Here is a 17,513-nt window from a genome sequence, read left to right on the forward strand (position 1 = left end):
TGGAACCTTCACATGGACAAATTGGAGAACCAGTTTCACTAACATTGCAGAACGTCTAGACTAGTTTCTGGTGGCCGGTGATTGGCTTGAACAAAATCTTATCCTTGAATCAACTATTCTACCCCTTGTAGGATCAGACCATTTCCCTATTTGCCTAAATGTGTCTATAGGACAATCCGAGGGTGGCAACCCTTTCCGGTTTGAGATGATGTGGCTCAGAGTGTCGGAACTACATGAATTGATAGCAGCATGGTGGAATGAGCCGGTACTAGGAAATAACTCGAGGTTGTTCAAGCTAAATAAGAAGCTCAAGTATATTAAGATCAAAATCAAAGAGTGGAACTTGAGTCAATTCCAAAACATCCATAAGGTGAAACTCAGGGTCACGGCAGAGCTGGAGGAAATAACCAATTCTGTCATAAAGACAGGCATGAATGAAGAACTTTTCAAAAGGAAGAGCTCTCTTAATGCTGAACTAAATGAAATTCTTTGGCATGAAGAAATTCACTGGAGGCAGAAATCTAGGGAACTTTGGCTCAAGGATGGGGATAGAAATACCAAGTTCTTCCACAGATCTGTTATTGCCAACCGAAACAAGAACGGAATATTGGAGATTGTGAGGCCGGATGGTAGTATTGCCAGGGACTATGAGGATATTGCCCGGGAAGCAGCAAGACATTTTGAATCTTTGTTGAATGGTAAATGCCAGAGTGGTCAGGAAGCAAGAAACGGAATTCTAGACTCAATCCCTTCTATAATCACTAAAAGACACAATAAAGAGCTCTTCAAACCCATTGACTAAGATGAAGTCAGGAAAGTTACCTTCCAGCTGAATCATGATAAGACTCCAGGCCCTGATGGTTTTCTTGTGGCCTTCTTTCAGCATTTTTGGGACATTATTGCCCAGGACCTACACCTAGCGGTAGAAGAATCCAGAAAAAGAATGACTATGCTGGGAGCTATTAATCACACCTTTCTAGCTTTAGTCCTGAAAAAGAAGAACCCTCAGCAAATGGGTGATTTTAGACCAGTTTCATTATGCAATTCAGTCTACAAAATAGTAACAAAGATCATTGCCAACAGAATGAAACCTCTTCTAAAACATATTATTTCAGATGAAAGAGTGGCTTTGCCCCTGGACGCTCTATTGTTGAAGGCATCATCACTGCTCATGAAACACTCCACACTGCAAGGAAAACTAAAGATTCTTGTATGATTTTAAAGTTGGATATTATGAAAGCATATGATACAGTGGACAGGGAATTTCTTGTAGACCCTGGACGCTCTATTGTTGAAGGCATCATCACTGCTCATGAAACACTCCACACTGCAAGGAAAACTAAAGATTCTTGTATGATTTTAAAGTTGGATATTATGAAAGCATATGATACAGTGGACAGGGAATTTCTTGTAGAAGTATTGAGGAAATTTGGCTTCTGCAATGAATGGATCACATGGGTCAAGAATTCTCTATCAACACCCAAATTCTCAGTTTTGGTTAATGGTTCATCTCATGGTTTCTTCCCTTCAACGAGAGGTATTCACCAAGGGGATCCTATGTCGCCATTTTTGTTTATAATTATGGCTGAAGCCTTAGGTCGGTTGATTAAATCTCTTCACCATAATGGTCGCTAGCTGGGTGTCAATGTGGCTACAGGAGTTGAACATTCAACCCACTTGCAATTTGCTGATGATACTATTCTATTTGGAGTCTCTAGTAGAAGAGAGGCAAGGACTATAAATACTTGCCTAGATGACTATTGGCATCAGGGCAAAAAACCAATTGGAACAAGTCAGAAGTTTTCTTTATCAACACTTTGCCGAATATGCAAGGTGTTCTATCAAGGATCCTCAATTTAAGAGTTGCAAACTTTTCAAGTAAATTCCTTGGGACTCCTCTTTTCATTGGCAGTAATAAGATTTGCTATTGGACGCATCTTATTGAGAAATGTAAATCTAGGCTTGAAAATTGGAAGGGGAAGTGGTTATCATCTGCCGGTAAGCTTACTATGATAAAATCAGTCCTCTCTGCCATACTGGTTTTTTCCATGGCTTGCTTGAGACTACCGGCTGCCATAGAAGATGAGTTAATTACTATAATGAGGAATTTCCTTTGGAATGGGTCGAATGACAAAGGGAAATTTCCCCTAATTGCCTAGAATAAAATAAGTCAACCAAAAAATGCTGGGGGTGCTGGAATTCGACAGATTTCTATTATGAATTTGGCTATGGGAGCAAAATTGGTATGGGAAATTTGTAGAGGTGGTAATCAGAAGTGGGTAAGAATCCTAAAACACAAATATCTGGACTCACTTGAGCCTAAAAGGATTCTCACAGTTATCAACCCACCCAGGGGTTCGACCATTTGGAATTTTACTCTAGAATGCAGAGAAATCATAAGCGATCAGGTCACTTGGGATGTCAGAAATGGGAGGAATGCATCCTTCTGGCTGGATTCTCGGAGTGGCGAAGAAGCCTTGTGTCATAACCCCGCTCTTCAATCTATAATGAGAGAAACATGCCGGCTTTGGGGACACAAAATCTGTGATTATGGTCATTCAGTTAAGGAGAATGGTATTGACAGGTGGGTGTGGAATTCTCTGGACCCCTTGGACTTAGTCCAAAATCGGAAAGACATTTTTGCCGGTATTCTAAGGAATCGAATCATTCATCCATCCTCGGATGAGGACATCATTAGGTGGTGTGGCTCGTCTGATGGTAAGTATAAGGTATGTTTTGGCTATATATTGAAAGAAGTTGTTGTAGATAAGAAGGATTGACCGGTTAATCTGTTTTGGCACAAACATCTACTTCCTAAAGCAGGATCCTTTGCTTGGATGGCTTTTCAGAGGAAGATTCTAACCAGTGAAAGACTCCTTAAATTGGGTATTAATGGACCTAGTAGATGTGTATTATGTCGAAATCAAGAGGAGACAATTGATCACCTTCTGCTTCACTGCAAATTCTCCAGCAACTGTTGGTGGCATTTTATGGGTAAATTAAATCTTGCATGCCCTTTTCCGAAAGGTTTGGATGATTGGTTTCTACTATGGCCTAAATCAAAATGCAAGGCATTATTTGGGGACTTATTTGTCATCCTACCCTCACTGCTGATTTGGGAAATTTGGAAAGAGAGGAATCGTAGAATTTTCTAGGATAAAGATATGGGCCAGATTGCCCTCTGTGGGAAAATTGAGAATCACCTGGTTGAGCTCCTGAATGAATCAGCTAAGTCCAAATCACTGAAAAAGAATCTATACACTGACTGGGATTGGAAGCTAAAGCTTGCATTCCCAAATTTGATCATCCCCCCGCTTTTTGGAAGTGGTAACCCTGAGATACCGGTTAATCCAAGATTGGGTGTTAAATGGGAAATCCTAGATCCAGGATGGCATAAGATTAACTTCGATGGTGCCTCTATAGGGAATCCAGGGCGGAGTGGAATTGGATGTATTATTAGAGATTCTGAAGGTATCTGTATTAAGGAAATCTCTGAAGATATCGGTATGGCCACTAACAATGAGGCTGAATTCCGAGCAGCATTAAGAGGTTTGCAATTGGGAATTGAGTTGGGGATAAAAAGAATCCATTTGGAGGGTGATTCATTAAATGTTATCAATGTTGTTCGTAGTAACCAAACCCCTAGTTGGCATCGTAACCTATGGCTTCGACCGATGGTAGATTTGCTTGAGACCATTAAAGAATTTCAGATTAGCCATATCTATAGAGAAGGTAATATGGAAGCAGACAGACTATCTAAGATGGCAATTGTAGATGGAGGCCTTGATCCGGGGCTTACGGCTAGGGCATAGATAAATTTTGATTATAGCAATTTATATGGTTAAAGTGTTGCAACCTATCATGGCAGATGAATGATCCGGCTTTGTTTCCCCAATGGTCTTGGTTTCTACTGGTTTGTAGTACTTACTGGGAGATGAACTCTTACTGGGTGTGGGTTTTTCTTTGATTGTGGTATCCTTCTGGTTCCTACCGGTACGGGTATCCCACCTGGCTGCGCGGTCTCTACCGGTTGGCGATGTTGTCATATGCATAGGTCTCTTGCACTTGTCTCTTACCAGTATTTATTACGTTCCGGTAATATGGTATTTATTACGTTCCGGTAATATGGTCTTACCAGGGTCATTTACTCCAATGTCGGAATAGATGTTGTCAAAAAGATAATCTACCAAAATTTTGATAAGCGGCTGCAATCGGTTCTCTCCTCAAGTCACCCTGTGCGGATGGAGGCCCTGATCCGGACATACGGTTATGGCACATCTGTATTTGATTATGGTGGTTAATATGGTTTAAGTGATGCAACCTATCTTGGTCTAAGAATGAAACGGCTTTGTTTCCCCGATGGTCTTGGCCTCTACCGGTTTGTAGTACTTACCAGGGGTGAATTCTTACCGGGTGTGGGCTTTTTCTTCGATTGTGGTTTCCTTCTGGCTCTTACCGGTAGGGGTATCCCCCCCGGGCTGCGAGGTCTAACGGTTGGCTATGTTGTCAGTTGCATAGGTCTCTTGCATTTGTCTCCTACCGGTAATCCTCGATTGATGGGTATTTCATGGCTCCCGTTTGCTTCAGGCATGGATCAATGGTTCTGATAATATGATCTTATCGGGGTCATTAACCCCAGTTCCGGTGTAGATGTTGTCAGAAAGGTAATCCAATGCCCATAAATACTATTGGATATGATAAAGTCGGACGGCGGCAGACATCAAAGAGGCAATAAATTGCAAATAAAGGTAACATGCTTAATATGTGTTTTGTTTGTGCGAAGTAATTTAGCACAATTTAGCCAGCTGCTCGAGCTCCTCAACCTTTATGAGCTGACGAGATAAATAAAGGAAGGCCTGCTTAATTTAAGCATATCCATCTCTTCCCCTTTCTTGCTCTATTGTTTATACAATGGATACACCGATTTTGTTGGAGGCAACATGCCGTCAGATGGCATTTCTAGGCAAAATTTCTGATAAGCGCCTGCAATCAGTTCTTTCCTCAAACCACCCTTTGATTCTGCATTGTGTAAAAAGAATTTTGGGGAAGGAATTCTTAAATGCTTAGCACAGATATAGAGCCAATGCAGACATTCTGGCTTTCTTTTTAGCGATGCTGCTCTACATGGGGACTAGCAAGCAAAGGGCGAAGCTGCTCACTCAAATGGTGTTCGAGCAACGCTTCCTTGGGGAAATTGACGTCATACTAGATAATGCCGACGGCAATCTCAGAATGCCCTTTCCCCAAAATTATTATATGAGTTTGGGAAATGGTGTGGAGGTGAGGAAAGAGGTGATAGTAACCTCTCTTGATTTCAAAGCCTTGGAGGCCTCCTGGCCTAACATTAACAGAAATATCGAGTTCCTTTTCAAGGTTGCCGGAATACTGCCCGGCTTCACGGCTGCCTAGAGAAGAACCTATATTCGGGATGAAGGGCTTTCGGGCAGAGGAGACATTGGTATTTTGGCCAATAGTGACATAGACGATGGCAACTCTTGGGGTCTTTGGTCGTGGTGAAGAGCGGTTTCCAGACGATGTCCGCCACCCCTGGGAAAAAGCGGAATCGTTGGCTCATGCTGCTTGCGGGAATGATTGCCCGGTAATATTGGATGTTGCTGCTGCTCCTGCTCTCAGTGATGAGGACCCAGATTCAAGCTCTGAAGAATCTTGAAATATTGTGACCTCCTCGGCTCTGTGTGTCGGTTCTCTTTGTTATTCCATTTCTCAAGTTCTTTGTACTGTTAAGAAGATTGTAGGCCTTTGGCCAAATTAGGCATAGTAACAGCCAGCATTTTGTTCTCATCCGGTTGATTTTGTCTAGCAATGTAGGATCCTCGCCAGCTCAGCTGGCTTTTGGTCGTTGTTTGGAGCAATGGTAGGGGGTTTTCTTCCTGGTTCTTTCCCCCTGCGGCTCTTTCTGAACCAGGTTTGTATTTTTCAAATTTTGATTAATACAAGGTTGCTGCCCTGCAGTTATTAATCTATTAAAAAAAATAATAATAAAATTAAAATACAAAAGAATTAAAATTAAAATTAAATTAAAATATAATTAAATTTGATTAATGTTAATGAATGGTCAAAAGGCATGAAATGATAAGTTGTGGCTCCCCCAAATATGAGGTATAAAAGGGAGAAGAGAACTCATTTGAAGGGGGTATAATTTAGGAATCAGAAGTGCAGATCTGATTGTGAAAGGTTGTGTCCCTTTCAAAGGGCAAAAATAATGAAGAGATGCACTCTTTCAAAAGGTGCTAATGGTGAAAGGGTGTGTCTCTTGCCAAAGGGAATACATGATGAAGAGGTGTGACCTCTCCCTCACAATAGAACACCTTCGATCAGATCAGATCAGAACTGTTATTAAGTTACGGGCAGTAACATCCTTGTTCTTGGTGATATGCATGGGGATGAACGGTGAAGGAGAGAAAAAGGCAGTGATAAGGAATATCAATCTGCAGGCTTCAGATCGATCATTCATTGGCAAGTAATTATTTACAAACAGCAGATTGGTATGCTGTATCTGCTCATTATGAATTAAAGGATTAATTATGCTGACTGACAAATATTAATTCTGGTAAAAATGACAATAAATATACATATGATTATACAAATAAAAATGATAATAAATATGCATATGATTAAATAAATAGAGTAAGACCATAATATAAGATATATATAAATATATATCTGGCTAATAATAATAAATTCAGTATTATACAAGAAATGATTAAATATACATACATATCAAAGCACATATATTCATAATTAGTGAAAGATGTTATATTAATGACAGAGTCTTTAATCTTTCGCTAATGCCTTTGGAAGGATAGGTTGGTTTGTGTAGGGAGAGGCAGAGTAATTCCATCCCAAATTAGGTGAGCCCCAAGAGGTGGTATTGACCGGTGTTCATGAAACCCTTGGGCCTACTTGTGGAGGTGGTTTCCAAGCACCCTATGACTGTAATTCCCCATCCTCCATTAGGGTTAGGAAAGAAATAAGGATGTGTCTAATATAATAATTATTTACGAACAATTAATTGTCTCTAGCTTAATAATCTGTACTAAGGCATAATAATGTATAATGATGCTTGTTAAACAGGCAGCCTCCTAGTAGGGGACATTACATTAAGTACAACAAAAGACTAAATCAATACATTGAGTCACTTGATATTATATAAAACAGAGACTGGCCCTAGTGTTCAGCAAAGAATCTGCAGGGCACAAAAGATCCAATCACCTCTCAGCCCACTCAATGTTATAGGCCAAGGAGCGGCCCAATACATCTGCCAAAGAAATTTTGACAAACAAAGAACTCAGCAAACAAATTTGCATAGAACAATAGTAGAATCACCATTGGGACAGCTATATATTAGAAAAGAAGTACCCCAAAATTTCAGCGAAGGAAGTATAGTTAATAATGTTGAATAAAAGTTTAAATCACCTTGCAGGCTACTGAACAAAATAGAAAAAATAATTGGCCCAAAACTTTAGCAAAGGAATTGGAACAGAAGATTAAATCAATTTCACTGCCTAGAGTTGGCAGAAAGGTTAATCTCTTTTTGCACACAATTTCTTTCTCCAAGTTTGTTTTCATAAATGTTATGGATTGCATATACAACAAAAGATGGAATCAATTTTCGTTGCATACAGTGGACCGAGCATTTGATTTAACCATTTGTTCTACAAATTTTCCATCTCCGATTTGGTAACTTTTGTTGATTCCGCGCATAACAAAAGATTAAGTCAACTTTCATTGCATGGAGTGAATGGGAAGGAAATTCCGTTTTTTATTGTAGTAAATTTATTCCTCAAACCTGTTTTTATGACTACTAAAGTTTGGCTTTAGTACAAAAGATTAAATCAACTATCATTGCATAAGAATGGACCGAAAGTTAGGTAATCTTCTGTTATATGCAAAATATTTCCCCAGGTTAGATTTCATGACTAATATGGACTGTGCATATGCCAATAGATTAAATCAACTTTCAATACAGAGTGGGAGCCAAACTGTAGATTTAGTTTTCCTTTTTGTTATAGACTGCGTGCAAAAAAGTGGACTAAATCAAATTTCACTGCATAGAGTCCGCCAAAGGTAGACTTGATCCTTTGTAGAGATACAAGATCCTTCCTTAAGCCTGTTTCCATAACTAGTATGGATTAAGGCAGCTTGAAGCATCAAATGGTTGACCTGAACAACTTTATAAAAGGATAAGGTGTAGTAAAAACCAGAATTTGAATTCGGGAAGCCTGCGAACGAAGGGCCTGAACTCATCGGAACCCTTGGTTGGCAAAGAGACCCCATCCATCCCTTCGATTTCAGGATCAACTTGAGGAGACAGAAACCCTATCAGCAAATTGAGCACATAAATCCCTAATCCATAAGACACAATGTAAAACCCCTGCACGTAATAAACCCTCAAAATGTATATAATCGCAGCAACAGAAGTGCCGAGCCATCTGCGTAAAGGGTGCGGGGTCGATTTATCCAAATAGTACTGAAATCTCCTTGAAAAATTGCTCCTCCATCTGGCAAGCGGCACGGATTGCCCTCCATCGCCTGTAAACCCTTCCATTACCCTCAATGAAGCTTTAATTTATCCTAGTTGGGGATTTCGACCCTTGTTTTACTTGTAATATTAGCGTTTTCATGCAGATTTATAAGGCCATACCGTACTAAACAGCTCTGTAATGCGAATAAGCTCTACAATTGTTTGTAGCTCGAAAGTCAGCAACTATTGCTCGAATTGAGCTCTGAAAACGGCAATATTTTCACAGTAGAAAATGCATGGGGTAAATCTGATACGACGATCTGAAGTCAGATTGGCATTGATTGTTTTTGGTTCACGATAGTTGTCGATATGAAAATGTTTTAAGCAGCAGCGAATAGTTGCAAATGTTAGGACAAAAATTTCTTGAGAATTCACATGGCCTTCGGAAACGGCTTTTGGATAACAGGTGGTTTGCGGAAACGAGAGATAATCATTTTGCCTTATACGATTTATTTTATGGGTTTTCCTGTCGTGCACAAATCAATTTGAGTTATTTTGACCGGCACAATAGGGAGAGTATCATTAAATCCAACTTCAATTAGAGAAAGGCTTGACCGGGGAGGGGGGCGGGAGATATTATGTATAGAGACACAAATTTATAATTAAAAATAAGATAGTTTAATTTGGTTTATAATTTTGATTAAGGTTCATTTTGGTTTAGTGTTAGGTTTACAATAGATTTTTTATTTAGGTTTAGAGTTGGGCTTTAATTTGGCTTAATATCCAATTAGGATTAGGTTAGGGTTAGGTTTATAGTTCAAATTTGTTGAGGGTTAGGGCTTGATTTGGTTTAGGATTTGGGTTCAATTGTTTGAGTGCAAGTTTAATTTGGTTTTTTTTTTAAGGTTAGAGTCTGATTTGATTTAAAAATAATAATAATATAATTATAATAATAAATTATTTAAATTGGGGATGAACCCGCAGTGTGACAGTAAGTCACGAACCCTATTGACAGTCACGGTAAGTCACGTCATTGCAACAGAGGACAGAAGAAGGTAGGCAGAGGAGTCGGATTGGAGTGATGAGGAAACTATGACTGAGGATAGCGAGTAGGAGATAAGGAGAGGAGGAGAAGGTTGGTGCAATGGAATGATAAGGAGATACCTACGTGTAGGCAATGGAGAGATAAGGTGACCCCTGCACGTGATGAATGGAGAGATAAGGAGATAACTACGCACAAGGATGGAGAGATAAGGAGACACTTGTGCGTGGTGGGAGAGAGATAAGGTTTCACTTGCACGAGGTAGAGGAGATATAAGGGTGAGTTGCCATGCACGTGCAACGGAGTGATAAGGTGGAGATGTGATGCGCGCGCAATGGCAAAATACATCTTTGAGGATGAGGTCCCTCAAAAATGTGGCTTCACTAGTTCATAGCTCCAGTCAAAAGCATTAATGACTTCAATCCCTTACCAATCAAAAATAATAATAATTTATTTAATTATGTTAAAAGTATATCTTTATATTTGGGGGTGACCCATGTAGTACAACGGTTAAAACACTTGCTTGGTGATACTGCCACCAAGGTTCAAATCACCGATGGGCTGCTATGCTTGCAAGCTTGGTACTTTCACTGGGCTAGTGTGCTTGCAGATTTGAACAAAATTAGTGCTTGGCACCTTTAAAAAGTACCTCTTACCAATAAAAAAAAAGTATATCTTTATATTTAAACCAAATTGAACTCTAACCTTAACACAAAAAAAAATAAGTTAAACTATACACTCAAGCAACTAAACCCAAATCATAAACCAAATCAATTCCCAACCCTAAACAAATTTGAACTATAAAATTGAACCATAGTCCGATCCTAATTAAATATTAAACTAAATTAAAACCTAACTCTAAACCTAAACCAAAAATCTATTATAAACCTAACACTAAACCAAAATGAGTCCTAATCCTAAACCAAATCAAACCATAATCAAATTATAAACCAAATTAAACTAAATTTCTTTAAAACCAGATTGAACATTGGGAATCCAATTCTTCTTAAAGAACGTAATAAATATATTTTCAAATCAATATTACTTTACTTTTAAAATATGTAACCCCATGATTTCTAAGGAAATAGATGCATTTTGTAAAAAGTCAAATTTAGTTTATTAAAGTAAAAAATATATTTATTATTAGCTTTATAATTAAATATGCATACATAAATAAAAGCATTTTTGTGTATAATTTTTTATTAAAATAATAATATTTAGTTAAAAATATTTTCAAGATGATTTTATAAGGAAAATTTTTAAATTGCTATTCAAAATTATTTAAGATAATTTTGTTAAAAAAAAAAATTATTTTTTTTGTTAATGGGTCAATGGAGTTTAACATGGAAGGAAAAGACTAGAAGCTAAATGACTACCATCAAAAGAAGGGTTGTATACACTAAACTTTGACAACACTTCTAGGGGAAACCATGGAGTCTATGGCACTAGGTGTAGATATAGCAATGGATTGGAATGAGATGGTGATTAGGAAAGCAAAAAAAAAAACTAACTCATGGCACAAACAATGGGGAATGTCTATCCAGCCCATAGAATGCACCAAACATCTATTATAATGTATTTATAAACTATAAAAGATAGTGATGTCTTGGTGCATTGTAAGCGTTGGATAGTCATTGCCAGAATAATGAGGCAAAATTAGCATTGGGTCTTTAGTTATGTCGAGATTTAAAATTGAAGAGAGTAGTTGTTGAAGGGTATTCACAAACTATTGTGAATGCAGTTAGGGTAGGAGAAATTCATAATTTGAAGTTTAAAACACTATTAAGTGAAGCATTGGTGATCCTCAAAAAATCTTGAAGGGTTAAAAAAAAATCACATTTTTCAAAAGGCTAATTGTGAGGTGGGTGCTTTGGCAAATTTAGCAATTGAAGCATTAGATGACATGAGGTGGCATTCTAATGATGACAAGTGTTATCGATGGACACTCTTCTCAATCTAGTAAATGGAGATGGTGAAGCATATGATATTATTGTTGGTAGAAGAAAATATTTATGAAGATTATGACAATAGGAAGGCTTTTGTATTTGGGTTGAATTTATATATTTGTTGTGGAAAATTGGATGGTATGGATACTCTTATAATTTTAACCTACAACAAGTGGAAAATGTCTTTTTTGGGAGAAATTTTGAAGAAGAGATTACAACAGGTATTCCAAATGTAGAGTGGGCTAGATCCATTTGTCTTTGAATAGGTGCTTGGGGAGGATTTCATGTTATGCTTGAATAGATATGGGGTTAACACCAATATCCCCTCCATGTTCATGGCATCCTTACTAGATTTGGGTGAAGAGAATGAGGACATCAAATAGTTGACGAAGGCTTTGGTGGAAGAGGAATTTGCAAGAGGTTTTGAGGAATCATTGATGGTGTCAAGAAGCGGTGTCAGGATTTTCTATCAGATGACTTCCATAGAGTAAATAATGTAGGGGACAAGGTGGCATGGAAGCCTTTCATCATAGTTGAGCAGTCAAAGAAGATAGGTGCTCAGTGGAGGAAATTTACAATGGGTGTTCAATTTTTAAAGTAGATGATGTGGTCGAAGGAGTGTGCTTGGATGAGGACTTCATCAAACACTACTACGAAAGAGACAAAAAAGGATAGTATGTATGTTTTTATGTTTTTAAGTATGTAAATAAGGACAATTAGAAGATGTGATGCAAGTCGGGGACTTTGATTATACCCTAGTTGATATATTGCTCCAAGCATATAGGTTGAGCTTAAATGTTCAAATTGTTATGTTAAATTTACTATTTTAAGCAAGGAGTCCTCAAGGTTGCATTTACTATTGTCATTTTATGATATCCTTAATCCATCAATGAGAACCAATCAAAGATATGCTCCATGGACTGTCGTTGCCCCAGTTGATCAAGGACAAAACCAATGGAATCATGAAATGTTAAGTTTTGTCTTGTCGGGAGGCAGAAGTTCTCAAGACCTTTCTCTTCCTTGAACCCTGGAATAGCAGAATTATGAGATTCCTAGTCCTCAAACCCTTTGTCTTCCTTGAACATAGAATCCCAGAATCTCTAGATTCCCAATTCTCAATCCCTTTCTCTTTCTTGAACCCCAAAATCATCGAATCCTAGAATTCCCAGTTCTCAAGCCTTTATCTTCCTTGAACCCAGAATCCCAGAAATCCAAATTCTTGAGCCTTTATTTTCCTTGAACCCAAAATCCCAGAATTCCCAATTCTCAAGCCCTTTCCTTCCTTGAACCCCAAAATCCTAAAATCCCGAGATTCCTAGTTCTCAAGCACATTCTCTTCCTTGAACCCCAGAATCTCGAAATCTCGAAATTCCCACTTCTCAAGCCTTTCTCTTCCTTCAACCCAGAAACTCAAAATCTTGAAATTCCCAGTTCTCAAGCCCTTTTTCTTCCTTGAACATTAGAATCGAGAGAATCCCAGTTCTCAAGCCCTTTTCCTTCTTTGATCCCAAAATCCCAAAATTCCTAGTTCTCAAGTCCTTTCCTTCCTTGAGCCCCAAAAATCCCGAAACCCAGGTTCCAAGACTCAACTCCCCTTGCACTTGGGCCCGACGTTCGACCTCTAGTGATATCAACACTTCTAGATGGCATGATCAACACCCAAGGCTCTTAATGCTCCACCAACTCATGTGACTTGTATATGTTCATTCGTGGAGCTACAAGGGTGGATTGAATGATTTTTGCAAGATTGCCATCAAGTGGAGTCCAAAGCCATGCATATTTATGATTACTTGATGGTCTTCATGTTAGGTCTGTCTACCCTGATTTTGGAATGTCAGACAATCCACCTTTTAGAAGTACTTTTCTTCTTGGGATTGGCTTGTCGAGATATGGCCAAGTTTCTTGCATGCAAACCATGTTAGGTCTATGCACCTCCTTGTCGTCCCTGACTAACTTTCCTCTATGCACGTTAGGGTCAAGGCTTCCTCTCTTTGACCATTGGTCTCTCCTTTGCAACTAGTTTAATATATATAGGTTGTTAGGCCTCATTGTAAAGGGTTCTCCCCTTGTTGGCTTGAGCTACTCTCTAGTCCTTCACTTCTCTTGAAGACTTGTATATTTCTTACATTTCTGCAACTGTAAGTTTGACCATTAGCCTTAGAATGAAGTGAAATCATAATTCTGGTCTCCCTTCAACTTATGCATGTTGTGTATGTTTTCTTACCTTCATTGTAAGTATATGTTTTGTGGCTTTCTCTCATGTATATGTTGTGTTAAATTTATTTTTTTGGGTGTGGCTTGTGGGAAACCTTCTCCCCTTTTAACATTCACCAAATTCTAACCTCCATACATGTGTTTGGGGTTATTCGTGCAATTGAATTTATGCATCTCATGGGTATTTTGATTGATTCTTTGTCCGAGAGAGAAACATCTCTTATCCCAGTGCATCACCTCCTTTCATTTTAGCATTTCTTCCTTCCCTTTTCCTCTATAAGCTATTAGGATAGACTTAGAAGTCAAATTTGGAGTTTTGAGTTGGTTCAACACCTACACTTAGATTGAAAAGGAAGTTAGCCTTTGCCAGAGATTCAACCCCATTGCGCAAGGTCCCACACTTTAGGATTGCTTTCATATTAAACGGGGATGTTGAGTTGATAGCTCGGCAAGGGTGCAAAATTTTGTGACAATATTTTCTAATTAAAAATATATATATATTTTTTAATATCATTAGATTTCCACAATCCATTAGTATGTATATGAGCTTCTGGATTTGATTGTGTGAGCTTTTTTTCATCATTTTTTTGAATCGCACTCTATGATCCATCATTAGGATGAAAGTAGAGAGCACTCTCTGACCTTTTGAGAAACTCTAGCTCTGCAACTTTCTTTGCAAGCTTGATCCTAAGTGCTTCCATTTGCTTGGATTTGAACCACAATTCCCTCATGTGAAGGGTGTTAATCAATATCAGTAGATTTCCATAATCCATTAGTATGTCTATGAACATATGGATTTGATTGTGTGAGCTTTTTTGCATCAACATTTCGAATCACACTCTGTGATCCATCATCAGGATGAAAGTAGAGTGACTGCACTCTACTTTCATCTTAATGATGGATCATACAGTGTGATCTGATACATTGATGCAAAAAAGCTCACACAATCAAATCCAGAAGCTCGTAGACATGTATATTTATTTTAATATTCTAAATTAATATGTATTTCTATAACAAATATTATGCAATAATATATACTAATATTAAATTATTATTTTATAATTTACTAATAATTTAATTTTGAAGTGCCATATATTGAATTATATATTAGATGTTAATTTTATACATTAATATAATACATACTTTAATATAATATAATATAATATTTAGTAAAAATAATCTAATTATACGATATATTGTATTATTTATTAAAAATAATCTAATTATATGATATATTAAATTATTAAAATAAATAGTGTAAATTATTAAAAAAACTAAAATGTAGTATTATAATATGATAGTTTATCATATAATATATTATTAAATTATAAATTAAGAGTCATATAATCTAAATATTATACTCTTTAGATGTTATTGTAAGGAAATATAATATAGTATTCTAATTTATAATATTAATCTTGTAATATTTGTTATAAAAAACACATTAATTTAAGGAGTATATTATTATGTACTTGTTAAATATTAATTAGTATAAGTTTGTTTTTGCTAGATAAGCTCAACATTAGGGAGTTGGACCTCATACATTAACTAGTAAATATTCAAATTTACAAATAGTACTTGATGATGACTCCAAGGAAGTGTGATAGTTTGAAGTCATGATATCATATTATATCCCCATTAACAAGGTATATTGTCTATAACCTAGGAAACCAAAAGGATCCACTAAAATCCAAGCACAAAACTTTAAGGCTTTGCAACACATTTGGTGTGAGAGTGAATACACGTATTAAAAGAAGCCCACCTCTTTCTATTCTTTTTCTTTTTTACACTCTCCAGATTTCATTAGCATCGCCATCATCCATAGCCATATCCATGGCCCCTAAGATACTATTTTTTTCACTCTTTTGAGTTAAAGCCTCTAAATCCTTTGATTGTTCTATTAATTATTCTTTCATCTTAAAGTTTTTGAAATTTAGAGCCTTAATATGATCCTCTTGATAGGAGGAGATCTTTCAACAATTATATGAGAAGGTTGCACTTCACTAGCTAAAACATTTTGACTACCATTCAAGGAAGACATCCTTTAAGAGGATTCTTTATGAACTACTATCAAGGAGTTTCTCTTCACAAAAGAAACAAAATTTTCTAAACAAAATTTTCTTTCTCCACAAAGTAATGGTGGAGGGAAATGTAGCCTCGAATTTGCTTTTATGAGTGGTGCAATGTATAATGATGTAACTCATGCTAAAACATCAATGACATCAAAATGGTAATCCATCATAATCAATATTCTATTTCTAGCATCAGTTCTTTTAATTCCAAGCTCAACCAAGATGTGGGCATATGTATTATGGAGAAAATTGGAAAAAACCTTATTGACATCTAAAATTTTTCCCTTAAGAGTTTCCAATTCTTTTGAGGTAGGCATCAAACCAAAATTGAAGAGATAAATTTGATAGGTGAGCCCAAACAAGAGTGGTGTTGTAAGAATTAGAAGCAAGATTAAAGGAGGGATGTCGAGGTTTAAGAATGATTATATGACTATATTATCATTGCAATCCTAGAGAAAATCATGGAGAATTGTATTGTGATCCATAATATTATAAAAAATTGCAACAAAATATCCATAAGAATATGGATAAATTTGCAAATCATCTTGTAAGATGGGGCACCAAGTATCAATGATCCATTTGTGGAGTTTAGAGAGGCTTAACCCTAATCCTTTGAACTTGCCAATCAAACCATTTTTCCATAAAAAAGCCTCATTATTGGCCACTTCCCTGTTAATCTTGTTTATAAAATCCACTACAGGAGAGACATTTGCACATGGTAGAGGGAATCTCCTGGACAGAAGCACTAGTGTTGTGAGTAATTTATCCAAATTTTATTTCTTTGTACTCATTTGGATTCAGATTGAGGTCTGGAAAGGAAAGAACCATAGGTTTGATAGCTTCTAAACTTGAAATCCTGGAAATGATAATGTCCATCCTAACAGACAAATCCTCAGTCACCATGGTTGACCAATGAGAGCCACAACATTGCCATCCAAAGTTGAAACATTTGAAGATCTCACAAAAGGCCCATTAAAGGGAGAAGGTGGTGTGGTAGTGGTAGCCTCTTTTCAAGCAAAAATCATGACATTAGCCTCATGATTAGGAAAGCATGAGGAGCCACCGTATGTGCAAAGAGACCCATGCCAACTTTCACTAACAAGAACCCTAGTGAAATCTATAGAGACAAAAATTAAACAGGATATAGAGATTTTTAGAGGTCTTGCACCATGGACAAATGACTAATCTAGCAATTTTGACTTTATTCCTTTTTATTTCAATATTTCAAAAGTATTATAAGTGAAATGCAATAAAATAGTTAGTCAAGATTAGTCATCAACATAAAATTAAACCATTTAAAAGCATTATCAAGGAAGATTAGTAAATAAGAAGCTAAGAAATAAACAAAATGAAATGAATATGAAACTTCCCCATGATGCTCCCTTGCATTAGCTCTTCCTTGTTCTCCTCTCCAAGATCTTGCTGCTATGTGGAGTATGCCCTTAGTTTGAGCATTGGCACAATAGGATGTCAGATGGAGGATGGGAGATGATTAATTATGTCAAGTGTTGAATGAGGATGCAAATGAAGTATTAGAGGCTAAATAGAAATTCCAACTAGTGGAATGACTAAAGCATAATACAAAGGGCTTCCTACAAAACATTCAAATTCTAAGTAATAATGCATTGATAACTCTTGTGTGTGTGACCCTCGACAATGGAGGAATAAGCCCTATTTATAGAGAAAATGGGCAAATGAAGGGTTGAGATTGAGTTGATCAAGGAAGGGTTAGGATTTCTTTAGGAAGTGATGAT

At 37.1% G+C, this 17,513-nt stretch overlaps 1 protein-coding gene across 1 annotated transcript in view; it reads right to left on the reverse strand.

The window, feature by feature from the left end:
• Window positions 1-9,030, reverse strand: part of LOC131047845 (protein RER1B) — a 54,130-nt gene extending 45,100 nt beyond the window's left edge. Inside the window, exon 1 of the mRNA XM_057981631.2 lies at window positions 8,223-9,030. Within this exon, the coding sequence (XP_057837614.1) occupies window positions 8,223-8,569 (347 nt within the window). The 5' untranslated portion in view covers window positions 8,570-9,030. The remainder of the gene's footprint in view (window positions 1-8,222) is intronic.
• Between the last annotated feature and the right edge of the window lie 8,483 nt (window positions 9,031-17,513).

The sequence above is a fragment of the Cryptomeria japonica genome, chromosome 4 (genome assembly GCF_030272615.1).
Source record: "Cryptomeria japonica chromosome 4, Sugi_1.0, whole genome shotgun sequence".
Taxonomy (NCBI): Eukaryota; Viridiplantae; Streptophyta; class Pinopsida; order Cupressales; family Cupressaceae; genus Cryptomeria; species Cryptomeria japonica.